This window comes from Nanorana parkeri, unplaced genomic scaffold (assembly GCF_000935625.1).
Source record: "Nanorana parkeri isolate BGI_ZX_2015 unplaced genomic scaffold, ASM93562v1 scaffold1776, whole genome shotgun sequence".
In the NCBI taxonomy this organism is placed as follows: Eukaryota; Metazoa; Chordata; class Amphibia; order Anura; family Dicroglossidae; genus Nanorana; species Nanorana parkeri.
The window spans coordinates 151,339-172,112 of record NW_017308044.1 but is presented as its reverse complement, the minus strand read 5'-3'; the positions used below and the strand labels follow the sequence as shown (position 1 = coordinate 172,112).

The following is a 20,774-nucleotide window of genomic DNA, read 5'->3' as shown; positions in this document are numbered from 1 at the left end:
GGGGACGACTCCTGTAGCTGGAAGCTGCTGTGGCAAGGATCGGCAAGTACACCCTGCTGGAGGTTGGGCTCTTCCCTGAATGAGCAGTTGACATGTCCCTTTAAATGGAAGCTTGTTAACCCTTTATAACCTGATTACCGCCAGCAGCACTTAAATGAGTGGCAGCGCCCTCACGGATTGTTATTGTATAACCAGCATTTCTGATGGATTTCATATCGGGCGGAAGCAGCCATTCACGGCGAGAACCGCCCCACATTCCGCTCGCAGATTATACCTTGTAATCCGGCACTGTGAACAGAGGCTATTAAAAGTCCCAAGTCCACCTCGTGTTTGCTGTAACTCGACCCGGCCGCTTCCAAAGCCCGGAGCGAACTGCGATGTCATCCCCGTACCCCGGTCACAGATCAATGGCGCCAAAACGACGACATCTATTCCTGTCCCTTCATTGAAAAATGAGCGATGCGCCTTTTTTTTTGTCCCGAGCGGAAGAAGTTAGGCGACTGTTTTCGAGGTAACGAAGGTGTAAGGTCTGTGGACAGTCCGTGAACTGCCAACCCCGGGCAGAAACTACTATACACGATAAACAATGAAACCTCAAATTGTTACATCGAAATCGTTACAGGTTGCATCAAATGTTACTGCTTGGCGATATTCTTATTTCCTGAATGGCGCTGGATCTGTGTTCCTAGCGACACCTGCTACAGAGGGTTAGGCCCTGCTGAGGCGGGCAAATGATGGCGGATAGGCTGTTGTATCTGGACGCAGCAGTCGTGGACAGTTGGCTACGGCCGGAAATGAGATCCCCGGACACAAACTGTCTGCATTGAGGGCCTTTCAGAGTCCCTTTCCACATGTAACTGCTCGGATGGGCCGTTATGTGCAGCAACAGCGCGGGCCATTGACTTGTGTGCGTCGGGATAGTCTCTCGATTCTCGTCTGACTGCGCATGAGAATGAGGCCTTGGCTAACACAGAATCATGTGACCTGACACTGCAGTCTTTAGCTGGCCATACACCTTACAACCAACGCACGCCTTTCGTTGTGCGATGGTTATAAGGCCATTCAAATGTTGTGATGATTGCAATGCTAAGCGGGCAGCGTGCGCTTGCGGCTTTCGTCTTCTGAGCAAGCAGCCCAAAATCGTACGGTTTTCCAGCGTGCTAGGAAGACGAAAGTCACAGTAGATGCGGTCGCCCGGTGACGATTATCTTACGATCGCAGGATCACCCGCGATTATCGTACGATAATTGGCATGTGTATGGGCACCTTTTCTCAAGAAGCACTGCGGAAAGCTTACCGAATCTGGCTGCATTAAGGTGGCCATACACCTTACAACCATCACACGACCCTTCGTTGTGCGAGGGTTGTAAGGTCATTAAAATTTCTCACGACCTGCCCATCTTGGACAGGCAGATCGTACTTGTGATCATCGCAAGCCCGCCCCGCTGAGTGGAGGGCTTGCCGATGATTGCAATGCTGAGCGGGCAGTGTGCGCTTGCGGCTTCCGAGGACGCTACCAACCCGCCGAAAATATGATTTTTGGTGGGTTTTCCAGAAGACGAAAGTCGTACGGGCCAGTGTGCTCATGCCCATACGCAACCTGCCTCCTGGGAATTGTCCGGCCCTGAACTTAAGGTGCCCATACACCTGCCGATTATCGTGCCATATTCGGCAGGTGTATGGGCACCTTAAGTTCAGGGCCGGACGATTCCCCGGAGGCAGGTTGCCAATTTTTTGTAAAAATAACAGCCGACGCCCAACTTATGAGGTTTTCTCTATTTGTCGGCAATGGACTCGACTCCTATAAAGAAATCCTCCTGGATTGGACAGACTGGATCCGGAATTCCATATTCATTTGTCCACCTTGATTTAAATGATAGAACACTCAGTAAAGAGAAGTAAAAAAAAAACAACCAGTTCCCCAGCACATTTACCGAGCTAGTCAGCCAAAAGAACATCTAAACTTTCAACAATTCATGTTAAAAATGTTGTTGCAAATATTTGTAAATCCTCACCGCCGCGTCATGGCCGCCTTTGCAAGATGAGGTCTGGCGTGGCTCTGCACCTATGAGGTGGAATTTACACATCTCCAGGGCATATCTGCTGTCAATTTATTACATAGTTGCATAGTATTTGAGGTTGAATAGCCGTGAGTGACGGTCACGGCTCTCTGCAGGGAGAAGATCGAGAAGTGAGCGAGCGACGGTATGTGTTCGCTCACTTCCCGATCTACTTCCCGATCTACTGAGCCGACCTGTGACAGTCTCATTGTCACAGATCGGCTAGGACTATGAGGATAAGTGAAAATCACCCGCCTCATAGTTCTCCTTTTAAATAAACATCTCATCATCATTGGTGGTCATTGGCACTTCAATCCCCCATCCTCCAACCTTTAGTCTGGGTTCACACCTTAGCGTATTGGAAACTCGAGTTTGCCGCGCGTTTCTTACCGCACGGTTTTACCGCGATTTGCAGTAAAAGAAACGCACAGCAAACGCGAGTTTCCGAGGGGGTATCCGGCTGTATCCTGATGGATACAGCGGGATACGCGCGTTAATACGCCCCAAAGAAGCTCCTGTACTTCATTGGGCGTATGACGTTTTTTACCGCACGGTAAAACGCGCAGGTGAGAACCATGCCCATAGGCAAACATGGGTTTTCACCTGTTGCGCGTAAAACGCTCAGGTGTGAACCGGGCCTTAAACAAGTCCCATAACTTTAACGTCCGCCCCCAACCTTCAAAAATACCATCTCATCATCATCCTCATTGGTGGTCAGTTGCACTTGAGAACCCCAAGCTTCACACTTCCTGTACCCAGCAGCCTCCCTTCTGGCACCATGTTGTGTTTGTAAGTTACATAAAGGGAACCTGTGCTTACCAAAGCTATGCAATGTGGGGCCCAACCTAAACTATCCCTTCCCTTTATGTGCAATCACACCGCGTGGTGTATGGACGGCCCTCGACGGCGAGCGACCTTGGTTTTGTTTTGTCCAGAGACCTCAGATCAGTAAGTAGACGGGATCCATTGTGCGGAGACGCCTCCTCCGTGTGCTTTGTAGTGTGACGGAATGCTGTGTTCCTTCTGAAGACTTTAGGGCGAGGCAGCAAGTGGCGGGTACAATTATTATCTGCGTTGCCCTGAGGAGAGGGCGTACCGTCCTGTTCACGCAAGTTTTACAGGTTTGAGCTGGAGGTAAACTTGTGTCCATACCGGAGGAAATCATCCGACGCCACCTGCCGCACATCTGCTTTCAAAACCTCGAATGTCCATGCGTAGTATAATATATGGAAACGTGTCGTTGTAAGGTGTATATATGTAGAGACAGTCACACGGGTGGTCAGCACTCACGGCTTCTCACACAGGTACACTCTATTTCACCCAGACTCTCCCTGGTGTGCGTTTATGATGAAGACATTAGAGTGTAAGCTCCTCTGGGGCAGGAAATGGTCTGAATGTATAGTAAGCTCTCAGGATCACGGCCCTTCTAACCACCTTGTCTTGATTTATACTGTAACAGTACTGTCTCCCTTTACATTGTAGAGCTCTGCACACACTGCTGGCGCTATGTACATAATATATAATAACTAGGAATGCTCCGGTACCGCTACTAGTATCAGTGTCTTTGCCGATACCGAGTACTTGTACTTGCCCAAATGCTCATATAACTTTCCCGATACCGCACCTTCCGGTCAGAGGCAAATTTTCCTCTGACCGGCAGTGCCGTAAGGCAACATGGAGCCGGCTGCCCAGGCAATCGGGAAGCTAGGCGGCGTGTAATGACCCGCCTCCCGACTTTCTGATTGGCTGAACAGCTGGCCTCATGCTGATTGGCTGGAAAGCCGGCTTCCCAGCCAATCGGCATGGAGCCAGCTTCCTGGCCAATCAGGGAGGCAGGTCATCACTCGCCACCCACCTTCCTGATTGCCCAGGAAGCCGACTCCATGCTGATTGGCTGGGAAGCCAGCTTCCCAGCCAATCGGCATCAGTTAGGCCGGCTCCATACTGATTGGCTGGGAAGCCGTTTCCCGGCCAATCTGCATCGGGAAGGCCAAACATGGAGCAGGCTTCCCGGGAAATCGGGAAGCTGGGCGGCGTTTCATTACCCGCTGCCCTGCTTCCTGAGCAAACATGCCAGCGGAAGACCTGATATTGGTACTCTGTATCGGCGAGTACAGACAGCAAAAATTCGGAAAAACCGGTATCAGTGCATCTCTAATAATAACATTCGATCCTGCCAGTAGATGATGATTTTTCTACTTCCTATACCAGGCCAGGCTGGCCAGCAGGAATGACGGTGGCTGATTTGGGACAACCTATAGTACATTTCCAGGGGAACTTTTCGAATTCATATTTAAAAAAATTGTTGCCGTGAAATGTTATCTGGACTTTTTGCTTTTATGTTATTTTTACTTTTTTTTTTTTTCTCCTGCTTAAAGTGGAAGTAAAGACTCTCTTTAAAAAAAATGCTGTCAGGCTGTTTTTTTTTGTTTTTTTTTATAGCAGCAGAGTCGAAGTAGCAGCTGCCAAAAAAGCTTCTACCTGCCTGTCAGCATTTTTTTTTGCTGTGCATAGGCGCTCATTCCGGTAAACATCCATATGAACAATGTCCATCTAAAGCGGGCCACACACCTATACATTATCTGCAGATGTTCTAGGTTCAGATGGAAAAAGGGCAACAGATTCCTAAACTACGCTAAACTGTGCGGATGGAGGAATCTCCCGCTTGGGCCAAGCTTCAGCATCTTGCTAGTCGGCCCCGCTGGCTCTCAAAATACCTGAACAATATCTGCATCCAATCAGATTGTTCAGGTGTTTGGACAGCCAGAGGGGCCGACTAGCAAGATGCTGAAGCTTGGCCCAGTGGGGGCCTATCCTGCTGCCTGTGGCACCGAACTTCTCTGCATTGAACAGATAATCTTGTTTATTTTAACACCTTTTGGGAGTGTTGGATGTCGGTGGCCCCCCGCTGACCTGTGTGTTGATGCAGGACCCAGGGGCCAACAGAAGGAATCACAGAACGTAATGGGGGACTAGGCGTCTGATAGATCTGGAAGTATGCCGGATCCTAAGGGCTGGTAGATGTGCATAGATGTGCACTGATGGCACCCCAGTCGCGCTTGGCGGATCGCACGGTTTCCCGCCGCGATTCCGCCTATCCTTCTGAACACGATCGCGGCTACAACAGCCGCGCATTGTGTATCGCAGAAAAAGGGTCCTGTCGTGTTCAGGAGGACGCGCGATCCGCCCGGCGGGAAACTGCGCGATCCGCCCGGTGTGACTGGGGTGCTATTGAAAAATAATGGCACCTACAGCGCGATCAGTGCACATCTATGCGACTCCTTACCACGTGGTAATCCGCCCAAAATCGTACACGATTGCCGCACGGTACGGTGTCTCATAGGTGTGCACCGGCCCTAAAGACCTTTCAGCCGAATGATTTCTTTAACACCGACGAGATCTGCGATGTGGGCAGCAGGACGGTTGAGTGTTACCAGATTGCTTTGCTGGGAATGCCTCTGTTCACCTTTTTAAAAAAATAGCGATGGTCGCTTTAATGCCGCAGATTGCGTCATGTGTGAAATTTCCATCTCTGATCAAATAACAAAAATAGCAATAGAGAATAGAATGTGACGCTCGTCAGTAAACTTTGTCATATTTGGAGGCACAGGAAAGATGCCCGGGGTCATATATGAGGAGTGACATAGGTTACCTGGACGGCCCAGTCTACATAGACTTGGCAGTGGAATTTCCAGTAACCCAAAGAAGTCAAATGACCCTAAAAGATGCGTATATATAAAGTAGAAGTCGAGTGTTGATTTGTAGTATGTCTGTACTGTTTAATACAATGGAATTATCTTCTGTATTTTACAGAGGGAATGTATTTCAGTCCACGTTGGCCAAGCTGGTGTCCAGATGGGCAATGCCTGCTGGGAGTTGTACTGCCTGGAACACGGCATCCAGCCGGACGGACAGATGCCCAGTGAAAAAACCATCGGAGGAGGAGACGATTCTTTCACCACGTTCTTCAGTGAGACCGGGGCTGGAAAACACGTCCCCCGAGCTGTCTTTGTGGACCTGGAACCCACCGTGATTGGTGAGTATACTGACAGTGATATTGTCATTTATACCGTCCTGTGATACTGGGCAGCACAGTGGCTCAGCGGTTAGCACTTCTGCCTTGCAGGTTCCAATCCTGGCCGGGACACTATCTGCATGGAGTTTGCATGTTCTCCCTGTGGGTGTACTCCAGTTTTCTCCCACACAAGACTTGCTGCTAGGTTTATTGGCTCCTGTCTAATATTGGTCCTAGTATAATATCCTACTGAGCATGCCCAAGATGGCTGCCTCTCCTCCTATTTGCCCCAACACCCATTTGATAAACACTTTGAATCCCCAGCGAGAAATGCAATAGATTGAACGTTCTGCTTCTTCCATTACCCTAGAAAGATAGGGTAAATAGTAGGGATGCACTGATGCCGGTTTTTCGGTGTCGAGCACCGATATTTTATTTTTTTTTGGTACTCGCTGATACCAAATACCGATACCAGAAATCCCATTAAGGAAGCCGGGTGGCTTGTAGTGACTGGCTTCCTGATTAGCCGGGAAGCAGTCTCTATGCTCCCTCGTCACCAGGTGAGCATTGGGTCATGTGAGGAGGTTAGTATATGTCCTCCCGTGACCCTAAAGAGAACTTTGGGATAAAAAGGTTACACCATAGTTCTCTTTTTAAGCCCAATTTGAGATTGAGGCCACCATCTCCAGGAGCTTAAAGCCCAACCAAAAACGGCTTATGCCCAACGTTATCTACCAATAACTAGTCCCAGCAGTAGCTTCATAATATTAATTTGTGGACAAATATCTTTCTTACCACCCTAAATCTATTCTTCATAACCGTCAATGCCCAAGTCCATAGGCCAATCCGAATTCTGGAGGGCGGGTAATGACTTGCTGCTCGGCTTCCTGATCGGCCAGCTTCCCGACCAATCAGGAAGCCGGGCGGCGAGTCATTACACGCCGCCCAGCTTCTTGATTGGCCGGGAATCCTGCTCCATGCTCTCTCGTCACCAAGTGACGAGAGAGCATGGAGCCAGCTTCCCGTTCAGTTAGGAAGCCAGGCGGCCCAGCTTCCTGATGCAGAAAGGTAAGGAAGTCCTGGTATCAGGGTAGTCGGTACTCTCCCAAATACTCGGCATCGGTGCATCCCTAGTAAATAAGGTAAGATCGGGTAAATCTTACAGGCAGCAGTCATTTTCAAGTAACTGGTTGCATAGACTGTGCAGCTCTTCCGCTCTTGTGGAACTGGATTTGAATTGGCTCAATAAAAACATTGGCCCCAGGCCCCAGAGAGGCTTTAAATGATTCTTCAACTCCAACCTGTCCTTCCCTGTCCTGCATAGCCATCTGTTGTTGGCAGCATTAGGTTTGCAAATGTGGAATCAGCCTCGGGCAGGAGTACAGGTTCTCTTTAGACTTCGTCACCAGAAATGTCTTTTACACATAACTACCATGTTTTTAATTTAATATTTGGCTTGCACCGCTTTATGCGCCACATTGCGCGGCGGTGGCAAATCTACGACGATCCCCCTCAATTAACTTGCCAAGTAAATTGAAACTGCAACCAACAGAGGCATGCCCACGTCACACAACAAACATAAGAAATTAGAATGACTCGCTGGAAGCAATGCGACACGTTGAATGTAACCGCCTGTTGTACAGCGAGAATTTCTACTCCTTGTAAAGCGGTCGCTGCAAATCTGCATTTTCCAGTTTTATGATGTACAAACATTCTGCACCCTTGTGTGACTATGACCCCATTCTTGTGCTAAATTCCAGATGAGGTGCGGACCGGTATATACAGACAACTCTTCCATCCCGAACAGCTTATCAGTGGCAAAGAAGACGCTGCCAACAATTATGCCCGAGGTCATTACACCATTGGCAAGGAGATCATTGACTCTGTCCTGGACAGAATGCGCAAGCTGGTAGGTCATTGTATTTGTATGTCCCATACGGACGGACTCTGTTGTGGGTGTCGGAAGGACTCAACAGTTTAACCTGCTCTAAAATGTTTCTAAGGTTAACGGAAGTGCAGGTACCATTTGTTGTGTTCTGGCCCTTGCACTCTACATGTGGTCAGGACTATGAGGTGAGCGACTTCCACTCCTCCTAGTTAGAGCCAACCTGTGACATTGAAACGGACACATGTCGACTCCATAGATCGGGAAGTGAGCGAACACATACCGTCGCTCGCTCACTTCCCCATCATCTCCCTGCAGAGAGTGGTGACTGTCAGTCACTGCTCCCCATAGGGATCCCACCCCCTCCCCTCTCTGATCCTCCTGCGCTGCCTGGCGTAACGGACGGTGGAGGGGGTGGGCACAGCTGGCTCTGCCTCTAGATAGGCAGAGCCCGCTGTCAATCAGCCAGCTGGATGGATCTTGACAGCATTGTAGGGGAACATGGAGCCAGCTTCCCGTGCGATCAGGAAGCTGGGCGGCGAGTAACGACCCAGCTTCCTGATTAGCTGGAAAGCCGGCTTTCCGGCCACTCAGCATGGAGCCGTATTCCCGGCCATTCGGGAAGCGGGTCATTACCTGCCGCCCGGCTTCCTGATCGACTGGGAAGCCGGCTTAATGCTGATAGTGCTTGGCCGGGTAACCGGCTGCCCAGCCAATCAAGCCAGCCAGACAACATGGAGCCAGTTTCTCGGGCAATCAGATTGCCCAGGAAGCCGGCTCCATGCCAGCGGAAGCACCGGTATCGGTACTCGTAGTGTACCAAAAGCAAAGTATCGAGAAAACGGTATCGGTGCATCCCTATAACGATCAACTCTACATTACTTGCATTATATGTTTGTTTTTAGGCCATAGCTCTACTTTATTTATACATATGTCATTCGGCTGTCAAGCGCCAGATCTTTTGTCGGCAGCAGAGACTTTGCCATTTGATAGTTGAGTGACAGGAGGTGGTGCTTAGTGTTGGGAGGGTGTGGCCCTATTTAACTTGGGCAGAAGTCGAGGCCCTATGTACAACCTGGTTCTGAACTCCACTGGATTCTTCAGGGAGATAGCAAGTGATTAGAAGACTAATGCAGGTACTTGAAGCCACAGCAAGGTGCCTGGACTTTTTCATGAACTTGTAAACATTTTTAGCCAATTCAGGGTTTTACTTTAACAAAACTTGTGGTAAATGTCCAAATCTTAACATTATCTATTCTAATATTGGTTAGTTAGTGAAAGGTGAATTAGTGTTGAATAAGATGTGGTGACACCAGATGACTACAATACTTTGTGGCACCATAATGAAAGTTTGTTTGGGAACTTTTTGTTGAAAAAATAGTTCTTAATGGGGGTTCTGCTTTTCCATTTCAGTCGGATCAGTGCTCAGGTTTGCAAGGATTCTTGGTCTTCCACAGTTTTGGTGGAGGCACTGGCTCTGGTTTCACCTCTCTCCTGATGGAACGTCTGTCTGTTGACTACGGCAAGAAGTCCAAGCTGGAGTTCGCCATCTACCCAGCTCCTCAGATCTCCACAGCTGTGGTTGAGCCCTACAATGCCATCCTCACCACCCACACTACCCTGGAGCACTCAGACTGTGCTTTCATGGTGGACAATGAGGCCATTTATGACATCTGTCGCAGAAACCTGGATATTGAGCGCCCATCCTACACCAACCTGAACCGTTTGATCAGCCAGATCGTGTCCTCCATCACTGCCTCCCTCAGGTTTGACGGAGCTCTGAACGTGGACTTAACTGAGTTCCAGACCAACCTGGTGCCCTACCCCCGTATCCACTTCCCCCTAGCCACCTATGCCCCTGTCATCTCTGCAGAGAAAGCTTACCATGAGCAGCTCTCTGTATCTGAGATCACCAATGCTTGCTTTGAGCCAGCCAACCAGATGGTGAAATGTGACCCCAGACACGGCAAATACATGGCTTGCTGCCTGCTGTACCGTGGGGATGTGGTGCCCAAAGATGTCAATGCTGCTATCGCCACCATCAAGACCAAGCGCACCATCCAGTTTGTGGACTGGTGCCCAACGGGATTTAAAGTTGGTATCAACTACCAGCCACCAACAGCGGTTCCCGGTGGAGATCTGGCCAAGGTGCAGCGTGCCGTGTGCATGTTGAGCAACACCACAGCCATTGCTGAGGCCTGGGCTCGCCTGGACCACAAGTTCGATCTGATGTATGCCAAGCGTGCCTTTGTGCACTGGTACGTGGGTGAGGGTATGGAGGAAGGAGAGTTCTCCGAGGCTCGCGAGGACATGGCCGCCCTGGAGAAGGATTACGAAGAGGTTGGGATAGACTCTTATGAAGATGAGGAAGAAGGAGAGGAATGAAGTGTCTTTTTATTGTTAAAATTTTAAGGTGCAATTCCCCTGTCCGTTACTCTGGGCCTTTGCAACAATAAAGATCCAAGTTGAGATTTTATGCCATGATTCTTGCTTTCCTTTTTTATCGTTCCTTGTTTTGGAGCACATTTTATTTGATAGTTTAATAAACACAGACGATGCTGGAAAACCAACACAGTATTAGACCACTGGTGATACTCGTCCTTGCTGAAGGAGGAACTAAGCAAGGTAAGGAAGTTTAATGTCAAGGTTCCTTGTAGAAGGTTTGCTTGCATTGATACTCAATATCGGGCACCAGGCCATTGATGGTGACTTCAAACGAAGGCTCGAAGTGTTTGCTTAAAGAGTTATTGGTGGCAGCTTTTGACAAGAAAGGTTGACCATTGCAATCAATTTTAAAGCAGTCATGCCACGTTCTCGGGTGTTTATTTGCGCAACACGGCCACAATTCTGTAGAAACCCCTCCAAGTTATTGGGTTCAGGTGTTTAACAGTATTTCTCAATAGAAAGTGACATTAAAGTCCAAATGCTCCTCCCAATGCTCCTTTAAGGACTTAAAGGAGAACTATGGGGTCAGGGCTTTTCCCCATAGTTCTCCTAAGGGTAACGGGAGGACAGAAACTACCATCCTCCCGTCACCCTAAGCTCAGTATACCACCAGCTACAGCTTGCGGTATACTGAGACGCCGCAGCCGGGACGGATCCCGACATTACTGTCAAGATCCACCCAGCTGCGGGATTGACAGCTGGCTCTGCCTATCTAGAGGCAGAGCCAGCTGTGCCCGCCCCCTCTCCCGTCCGTTCTGCCAGTCAGCGCAAGAGGATCGGTGGGGAATCCCTGCAGGGAGCCATGAGTGACGGTCACGGCTCTCTGCAGGGATAGATCGAGAAGTGAGCGAGCGACGGTATGTGTTCGCTCACTTCCCGATCTACTGAGCCGACCTGTGACAGTTTCATTGTCACAGGTCGGCTAGAACTATGAGGCTGAGTGATTTTTCACTCGCCGCATAGTTCCCCTTTAAATGATGCCTCTTGATCCGATCATCTTCTTCTTTCCTGTAGTTTTCAAGAGTCCCTCCAGCGCTGGTACCGGTCTCTGATCCAGCGCTGACTGCTGTCTCTTCCTGCCCCACGCAGTCTGTGCGGGAGTACGCTGCTGCATTGACTTATCCTGTGTCTCACCTCTTCTCCTGGCCGAAGATCTGAACTGCGTGTGCGCCTGACCCATGATCCTTTACGGCCGCCCCAGAATCTTCAGATCCTCGGACGGGAGCACGCAGCGGAGACGCAGGTAAGTTTAAACCTATTTGGTTCTCCTTTCTTTTTGTTTTTGCATATATCTACTGCCTGCAAGCAGTAGATACAGTGAGGAAAATAATGATTTCATCCCCTGCAGATTTGGTAAGTTTGCCCACCTACAAAGAAATGAAAGGTCTCTAATTTTTATCATAGGTGTATTTTAAATGATGGAGACACCGTCCCTACAGTCAGGCATGGAGGTGGAAACATTATGCTTCTGGGCTGTTTCTCTGCTAAAGGTACGGGGTGACTTTGGGGCCAATGGATGGGGCAATGTACTGTAAAATCTTGGATGAGAACCTCCTTTCCTCAGCCAGAACACTGAAGATGGGTCTGTCAGCATGACAATGACCCAAAACATACCGCCAAGGCAACAAAGCAGTGGCTCAAGAAGAAGCACATTAAGGTCGTGGAGTGGCCTAGCCAGTCTCCAGACCTTAAAGGAGAACTATGTGTCGAGTGAAAATCACTCAGCCTTATTAGTTCTAGCCAAACTGTGACAATGAAACTAACAGGTCGGCTCAATGGATCGGGAAGTGAGCGAAAACAGCTTGTGTCCTCCCGTGACCCTTAGGAGAACTATGGGGAAAAGCCCTGACACCATAGTTCTCCTTTTTAATCCTATAGAAAATTGATGAAGCTGAAACTTCGAGTTGCCAAGCGACAGCCAAGAAACCTTGAGGATTTGGAGAAGCTCTGTAAGGAAGAGTGGACCAAAACACCTCCTGAAATGTGTGCAAACCTGGTAACCAACTACAAGAAATTCCTCGCCACTGTGCTCGCCAACAAGGGTTTTGCTTGGGGATCAAATACTTCTATTACAATCCGAACTGCAACTCATTTTATAACATTTGTATCATGCGATTTGTCTGGATTTTTGGTTGATATTCTGTCGCTATCATTTAAAATACACCTATGATAAAAATTATAGACCTTTCATTCCTCTGTAAGTGGGCAAACCTACAAAATCTGCAGGGGGTCAAATCATTGTCCTCACTGTATATGCAAAAAAAACCCCGTGAGGGTTTAATAATCCTTTAATGTTCCGAGTATACCGACATTTTAGACAATCGCCCAGATAGCAAGAAATTGTGCTGCAAGTTTGAAAATGACTTGCTAAACTCTTGCAGACTTGCCAAGCTTCACCATTTTTTTTTGTTGCACAATTACAAGTCTGCATTGCAAGTCTCCAGACCAACGTGCTTTGTAAACGTGCTGAACACTTGCAGAGCTCTTGCTAGGACCTGCTGGACTCTTGCTGTAGACTTGCCAAGCAAATGTGCTACAAATTCAAAAAGTGTCAACTAGAACGTGTGCCGCGAGTGTTCTGCAAGTCTACAACTTGCCAGGAATGTGTGCAGCAAGTTACAAAGAATTACAATTTGTCCCTGGAACAAGTTTGTGGCAAGTTATCCTTGCTATCTGGGTGTTTTGGTTCTAACATTGTAGCAACAGTTTGGGGAAAGCCCTTTCCTGTACTAGCATGGCTACACCCCTGTGCACAAAGTCAGCTCCATACAGACATGGTTTAAGGTGGAGGAACGCGAGTGGCCTGCGCAGGGCCTTGACCCCAACCCTACTGAACTCCCGTGGGCTGGTTTGACGCACCAATTTTGAGCCAGGTCTCCTCATTCAACATTAATAACTTCACAAATGCTTTTCTGCTGAATGGGCACAAATCCCCAGAGACGCACCTCATTATCTAGTGGAAATCCTTCCCGGAAGAATGAAGACTGTTGTAGCAGCAAAGAAGGGAGGGTGAGGGGGCAACCTGCCTAGTAATGCCCATGGTTTTGCAATAGGATGCCCAACAATCTCATAGAGGTGGTCAGGTCCATTGAGTGTAAATACAGACGGCTCCAACAGGAGACTTTGAGTGACGTTCCTCAGAAACTACACAATTGTTTTATGTAAGCAGAATTCCGTATTTTTCGCTCCATAAGAGGCACTTTTTTTCCCACCAAAAGGCGGACAAAAATGTCTGTGCGTCTTATGGAGCGACTGTGTGAGAGCTGAGGGAATCCCTATCGCCCGGGATATGCAGTTCCGGGCGAGTAGTTTTTTTTTTTTTTTTTACATTTAGCCCTGCTCCGGACAAGCAGAGCTAAATGTATAGTGTGGAGCCGCCGCTCGTTTTAATACAAGTGATCTGAGTAGATCACTTGTATGAGAGGAGCAGTGGCGATCCTGTAGGAAATGTAGTTCTGGGAGCATGTCACCGTTGATGACTGAGCTTCCAGCAGCTGCCCATGCAAAAATGTTCCAACCCTGGAAATGTCACAGAGAGTAATAAAAAGCTTTTTCTCATTGCAAGAACAAAGGTAAAAAACACATATATGCCGGGACATGATCTAGAGGGGGAGAGGGAAGTTTGGGCTTGCAAATGGGTAATACCATAGGTGCCCATACACCTGACGATTTATCGGCAAGCGCACACTGTCCTCTCAGCGCTGCAATAATCTGAAGCCCTCACCTCAGCAAGGGGGCTTGTGATGATCGCAAGTACGATCTGCCTGTCCAAGATGGGCAGGTCGTACGAGATTTTATTGACCTTACAACCATCGCACAACGAAAGTCGTGCGATGGTTATAAGGTGTATCGCCAGCTCTAGACATACACAGGCGCAAGACAACCATTGCACTTCTAAGATTACAGGGGATGTCTTTGACCCTTTCCTTTGCCTCTTGGGTCTGAGATTGGACCGACTGACTTCTGAGTTATATTTGGTTTCTACTTTTTCTTTTTAAAGAACTTTGGGGGTCAGGGCTTTTCCCCATAGTTCTCCTTAGGGTAACTGGAGGCCACAAACTAGTGTCCTCCCGTCACCCTAAGCTCAGTATACCGCGAGCTGCAGCCCGCGGTATACTGAGACGCCGGAATGAATCCCGACAATTATGCCGGGATCCGCCCAGCTGCGTGAGTGACAGCTGGCTCCGCCTAGCTAGAGGCAGAGCCAGCTGTACCCGTCCCCTCCCCCGTCCGTTCCGCCAGTCAGTGTTGGAGGATCGGACAGGGGAGGGGGGGAATCCCTGCAGTCACGGCTCTCTGCAGGGATAGATCGAGAAGTGAGCGATGGTATGTGTTCGCTCACTTCCCGATCTACTGAGCTGACCAGTGACCAGTCTCATTGTCACAGGTCGGCTCAGATTATGAGGCTGTGTGAAAATCACTCGCCTCATAATTCTCCTTTTACTATTGCAATCCCCTCCCACAGAGAAAGTGAACCTTCCCTGACCATGCATTGTGACCACATTCCTTAGGGGTTAGTTAATGACACACTGATGATGTCTTCTGGGTAAACATACCTGTTTCTCTTGCACTGGAAAACACATTAATGTCGCGGCAGCCCGGCGAATTGCTTTGCGTCAGGGAACTGCATTCCACTAGTAATATTCAATCTGTTCACGTCGAAGTCAAAACACACAACCTCCAGATCACGTGTATGCATCGCAAGGAGTATAGCCAACGTCATTGCTGATCCCCACGCTATTCTGTACATATTAAAGCAGAAGTAAAAAGAGAAGAGATTGCCAAGAGCTTGGAATTTTTGGTAGAATAGATTTGCAAAGTATCTTCTGCCCAAATCGGCGGGTTTTCCAGCCTGCTTGTTCGACAACTGCGCACACTGCCCGTTTGCTGTCATCGGAAGCCCGCCACTCAGGGGCATTGGGTTGGCTCCGCCCTTTGCTGCTATAACAGCTTCAACTCTTCTGGGAAGGTGTCCACAAGGTTTAGGGGTGTGTCTATGGGAATGTTGGACCATTTGTGAGGTCAGGTACTGATGTTGGAGGAGAAGGCCGGGCTCGCAGTCTCCGCTCTAATTCATCCCAAAGGTGTTCTTTGGGGTTGAGGTCAGGACTGTGCAGGCCAGTCACGTTCCTCCACCCCAAACTCCCCCATCCATGTCTTTATGGACCTTGCTTTTTGCACTGGTGCGCAGTCATGTTGGAACAGGAAGGGGCAGGGCCGTTGCAACGGATTTTTGCCTACACAGGTGAAGGTGAATTTTTCTGCCCCCCGCCACAATGCCACCCCAACATCCCCATACATTTGATTTGTGCCCTATTAAGCTATAGTGGCTCTCGCTGTGGTGTATGCGGCGATACCCAACATGTATAGCGCAATCAACATTTTCGGATGTAGGCTCACAAGCCGTCTACTTTGCCTAGCAGCACCTGCCCTGGTGACATAACACAAAATTCTATGTAGCATTATACAGAAGAAGTACAGAGAACCACAAACTAACACTAACCGCACTCCCTATTCACTAACTACACTGCCTATTCACTAACACTAGCTGCACTCCCTATACACTAACCTCACTCCCTATTCACTAACACTAACTGCACTCCCTATTCACTAACTACACTCCCTATTCACTAACACTAACCGCACTCCCTATTCACTAACCGCACTCCCTATTCACTAACACTAACTGGACTCTGGACCCACATGAGGCCCCGCAGAGCCGAGACCCCACACAGCCCACCTGAGAGTGACCCTGCAGAGCACACATAGATCCAGCACAGCCCACCCAAGACTCTCTATGGTGGGCTCTGCAGGGTCTCAGGTGGGCTGGTCAGGGTCCCTTTCCCTGCACCTCCTCCCAACTCCTCTTACCTGCCACTGCTGGGGCCCGGCCTTCTCCCCCTCCTCCCGTCACCTCTGCCATGCCGCCCCTGGTATGGCCGATACCCATGTAACTAGCCCAGGCCCCCCTCCCCCTGGAACAATTGCTCTGTTGCCTTCCCCTCCCCCTGGATCCACCACTGGACAAACACTCCATTAAGGCCCCATTCACACCTAGGCGTATTGTAATATGCGCGTCTGTCGCGCGACCGTCACATGTTTTTTTTAACCGCGATTCGCGGTAAAAAAGTCGCGCGATTCCAAAGGCTACTTGGCTGTATCCCAATGGAAAACGCCCTACAAAACGGCCCAAAGTAGTCCCGGGACCTTTTCAGGCGTGGGCCGTTTTGTAGGGCGTTAGGGACGGGCGGAAATACGCCTAGGTGGGAACGAGGTCATTGACCGTTGACCGTTTTGTAGCGCGTTCGTCGAGCGTAGGACGCGCTTCAAAACGGTCAGGTGTGAACGCAGCCTTAGAGTTGACACCAGGGCGGTTCGGCCGCGCTGATCCGCCGACATGAACGATACCATACATTGCTATGAGGATTGTTCATGCGACTGCGCGGCTCAGTGACCCTTTTTTGCCATGCTGATTAGTGCGGTTTCCATACAGCTTTCAATGGAATCACATTAATTAGCGCGGTTTTGGGCATTTTTTATTGTGTTTCAGCGCTGAAACTTAATTAAACACTACCAAAATCTCCCTGTTTAAATCAGTGATTTCCGGATCAGCGCGGAAACCGCACTGATCCGCAATTGCACTGGTGTGAATGGGGCCTCATACTGATGGGACCTGGGACCAGTGTGGGGAGAAAGAGTTAAAAACACACACACACCAGCTCAGGACCTGGAGACAAAGGGGGGAGGGGAGAGAAAGTTAAAAAAAACAAAAACACACATGTACTGCAGCTTAGGACCGGGATGGGGGGAGAGAAGAAAAAAAAAAACCCCCACAAACAAGCTGCAGCTCAGGAATGGGAGACAGAGGGGGGGAGGGAGAGTAAAAAAACAAACAAACACACGCTGCACTTTACAATCGGGAGACAAAAGGGGAGAGAAACAACACTCACCTACCGAGTCCTCAGAGGAAAGATCTCATGGCTGTCAGACGGCAGGTACAGCCACACTGACTCCACAGTCCCACACACACAGCGGCACAGCAGAGGGAACCTAGGGGCGGGGTCCAGTCCAGCTCACATGGGGTCGAAGCTCGGAGCCCCATACCGCAGCGGCGGCCACTTACCACTGGGATTTTTCCGCCTTCACCCCTTCAGCACCCTCAGGCGGCCGATTGACTTGCCTTGCGGTAGCGCCGGGCCTGGGAAGGGGGTCATCCCCAAACTGTTCCCACAAAATGTCTTGGTATGCTGATGCCTTAAGAGTTCCCTTCACTGGAACTAAGGGGCCAAGCCCAACCCCTGAAAACCAACCCCGCACCATAATCCCCCCTCCACCAAACTTTACACAATGCAGTGAGGCAAGTACTGTTCTCCTGGCAACCGCCAAACCCAGACACGTCCATTGGATTGCCAGACAGAGAAGCGTGATTGGTCACTCCAGAGAACACGTCTCCACTTCTCTAGAGTCCAGTGGCGGCGCGCTTTACACCACGGCATCCCACGCTTTGCATTGCACTTGGTGATGTAAGGCTTGGATGCAGCTGCTCGGCCATGGAAACCCATTCCATGAAGCTCTCTACGCACTGTTGTTGTGCCAATCTGAAGGCCACACGAAGTTTGGGGTCTGTAGCTATGGACTCTGCAGACAGTTGCCGACTTCTGCGAACTGTGCGCTCCAGCACGTGCTGACCCCGCTCTGTCATTTTACGTGGCCTACCACCTGGCGTGGCTGAGTTGCTGTTGTTCCCAGTTGCTTCCACTTTGTTATAATACCAGTAACAGGTTACCGCGGAATATTTAGTAGCCAGGAAATGTCACGGAACACCTGAATCCAATGATTTGGAGGGGCCCAATACTTTTGGTAATATAATGTATGTATATGTTCTATGAAAGTCTCACCCAAGCTGAGGTGTTGCCTTGATTCGGCGATAACAAATGACATCAGCAACAGGACTGTGAACAGGTTACACCGTCTGGGCTCATTTAAAGCGGCGATCCTTCGGGGATGGAGCCCCCCTAGTCAGGGGAGTGAAGCACATTTGGGTGTTTATACTTTGCTGCAGAACAGCTGCTCCTTGCTCGCTCTGGGAAATGAAATTTACGCACACAGGAGGGGAAGGGGGGGAGGCTATTTGTGGAATCAAGCTCTTTTTGCTTATAGGGAAGTACTACAGGTAACAGTGACACCGCCGGTCACATTGGGGACAGGGGACGGTGAAGGACAAGATTGGGGCCGCCGATAGTCGACCTTCTGCATGCAGGACACAAAGACAATTTGCTTTTACACATCTGAAGTTGATGTCTTAGCAGTTAGCAGCCCCAGCGCTGTCATTGTAGTGACACTCAACAGCAGGGGTAGGCAACCTCAGAACTCCAGCTGTTGTGGATCTATAAACCCCACGAGGCACTGTAAGATTGCCAGAGGCATGATGGAAGTTGTAGTTTTATCACAGCTGGAGTGCCACGGTTGCCCACCCCCTGCTCTATAGACATATTCCATCATGCCTGTGGGAGCCAGTCATGCCTGTGGCTGTTAAAGTCTCACAATACCTCAACAGCTGGAGCGCCAAGGTTGCCTACCCCCTGCTCTATAGTACTCCTCCCCTGTCAGCTACATAAACGCTTCTGTAGGGAGGTGAGGGGCGGACGAGCTGGGCCAGCACAGACATGAATGATTTGCATGGTTTGTAGCTCAGCTTGAATGAGAATTCTTTTGTAATATGTACCTCTGAAGGTAACGTAATGTAAAGTTTACAACCCCCCCTCCCTTCAGAAAGGACAGGCGTTTGGGATGCGTAAACTGATCAATTATTTTGACCTCTGAATGGTTGGCTTTCAAGTTCGACATTTAAACACTGAAGAGTCACTTTTAGGTAGGGAGCCGCCTCTACTGCACCCACACGCACCCATGAAACTCTCTGGACCCCTGGTGAGAGCCCATATTCTGCATTGCTGTAATATGTATTGATGAGATTTGTAGTTCTCTATAGCTGATGCTGTTCTGCATTGTGGTGTAATGTATTGCTTGGAATTGTAGTTCTCTATAGCTGTTTGTAGTCATTATTGCTGGGATTTATAGTCCTCTATAGCTTATGGTATTCTGCATTGTTGTGTAATTTATTGCTTGGAATTGTAGTTCTCTATAGGCAATGCCATTCTGCAATGCTGTACAATGTATTTCTGAGATTTATAGTCCTCTATAGCTGGTGGTATTATTCTGCATTGCTGTATAATGTGCTGAGATTTGTAGTCCCTCTACAGCTTGGAGTTAGTGGCAGTACTACCAGTGTCGCAGCAGTCGTACACGCGCACAGCACTGGCGAGGCATCCCTACACTACCAGTGTGCTATAATTTTCCTCAACCCATACTCTACCGCGTCTCTTCCAGGTGCACATGCCATGAAGAAAGGCGGTCATGAAAACAGCTGATTCGGATGACTCGGCCCCACTGGAAGTGACACAATCGAGATAATGTATAGGATCGAGAAATATTATAGAACACTGACACTGTCCGGCCCCTCCCACTAACCTCCCACTCTCCTCCCACAGCTCACAGCCCAGAAGCATGGACAGCCAGCGGCGGTCTACAGTGGGTGAGAGTGCCTAAGTACCAGACATGGAGCGGAGTAAGGCCAGAACCATGTAGGGAGCTCAGTGGGAGGAGAGCACCATCACCCAGCCAATCACCCCTTTCATGAACATACTAAGAGTCCTCACATCAGCCGACCTTTCACTACTCTTACATGGAAGGCAAAAGTGGCAGACAGGGGCGGGGAAGAGGCAGAGCGGGAGGGGGGCCAAGTTGCTGCACCATGGGCCTCTGGGTTGTACTTGCCCCCTGGGCTAAAAGTTGCCAGTCAGCCCCTGCTTTTAGGTGACAGGTGCTCTTTAGGTAATCCGGTGAAATGTGGCTCTTGATATCACTAAACTTCTGAAGGTAATAGCTGACTGTCTCTGGGTGGCACCGCTGTCATTATATGATGATGATAATTACCCAAGCTGGTTTAGTAATATAATAAGCTGCAGTAAATCCTTCAGCAGCGGTCATAAAGCAGAGCCGGGCCTCCCAGTAAGCTGTGTGTGTGTCCCGGGTCACATCAAGCTCTGACTCAATGCTTGCTCTGAACTGTACAGGCACAGGGGACCCGCCGACACAAAACAGAGCCGGACCTGTGGCCGAGTCTTCGGTGATAGGGAGGTCTGTGTGGAAGATCCCCCCAGAAATACGAAGAACGTTCTCTACCCAGATCATTGCATCGCATGTCCTCCAGATACACACGGAGCGATAGCCGACGTTACCCGAAGAGCGCTGTACAGAGAGGGCCGGATATACTCTCTCTGCTGCATCCAGGCCGGGTTCCTCAATGACC

At 49.5% G+C, this 20,774-nt stretch overlaps 1 protein-coding gene across 2 annotated transcripts; it reads left to right on the top strand.

Annotated features, from left to right (window-relative positions):
* Positions 1–865: 865 nt before the first annotated feature.
* LOC108799643 (tubulin alpha chain) lies at positions 866–10,436 on the top strand. 2 transcript variants are annotated; one of them, XM_018571538.1, is made up of 4 exons: positions 866–877; positions 5,874–6,096; positions 7,836–7,984; positions 9,374–10,436. In XM_018571538.1, the coding sequence occupies exons 1-4, from the start codon at positions 866–868 to the stop codon at positions 10,343–10,345; spliced, it is 1,356 nt and encodes a 451-aa protein (XP_018427040.1). In that variant the 3' UTR covers positions 10,346–10,436. The 2 variants fall into 2 exon arrangements, with proteins under 2 accessions (XP_018427040.1, XP_018427041.1); XM_018571539.1 differs by lacking the exon at positions 866–877 and having other exon boundaries at positions 5,839–6,096.
* The last annotated feature ends 10,338 nt before the right edge of the window (positions 10,437–20,774 follow it).

Coding starts and splice junctions, on each gene's coding strand:
- LOC108799643 (XM_018571538.1), top strand. Junction 6,097..7,835: donor CCTGGAACCCACCGTGATTG/GTGAGTATACTG, acceptor GCTAAATTCCAG/ATGAGGTGCGGACCGGTATA. Junction 7,985..9,373: donor TGGACAGAATGCGCAAGCTG/GTAGGTCATTGT, acceptor TTTCCATTTCAG/TCGGATCAGTGCTCAGGTTT.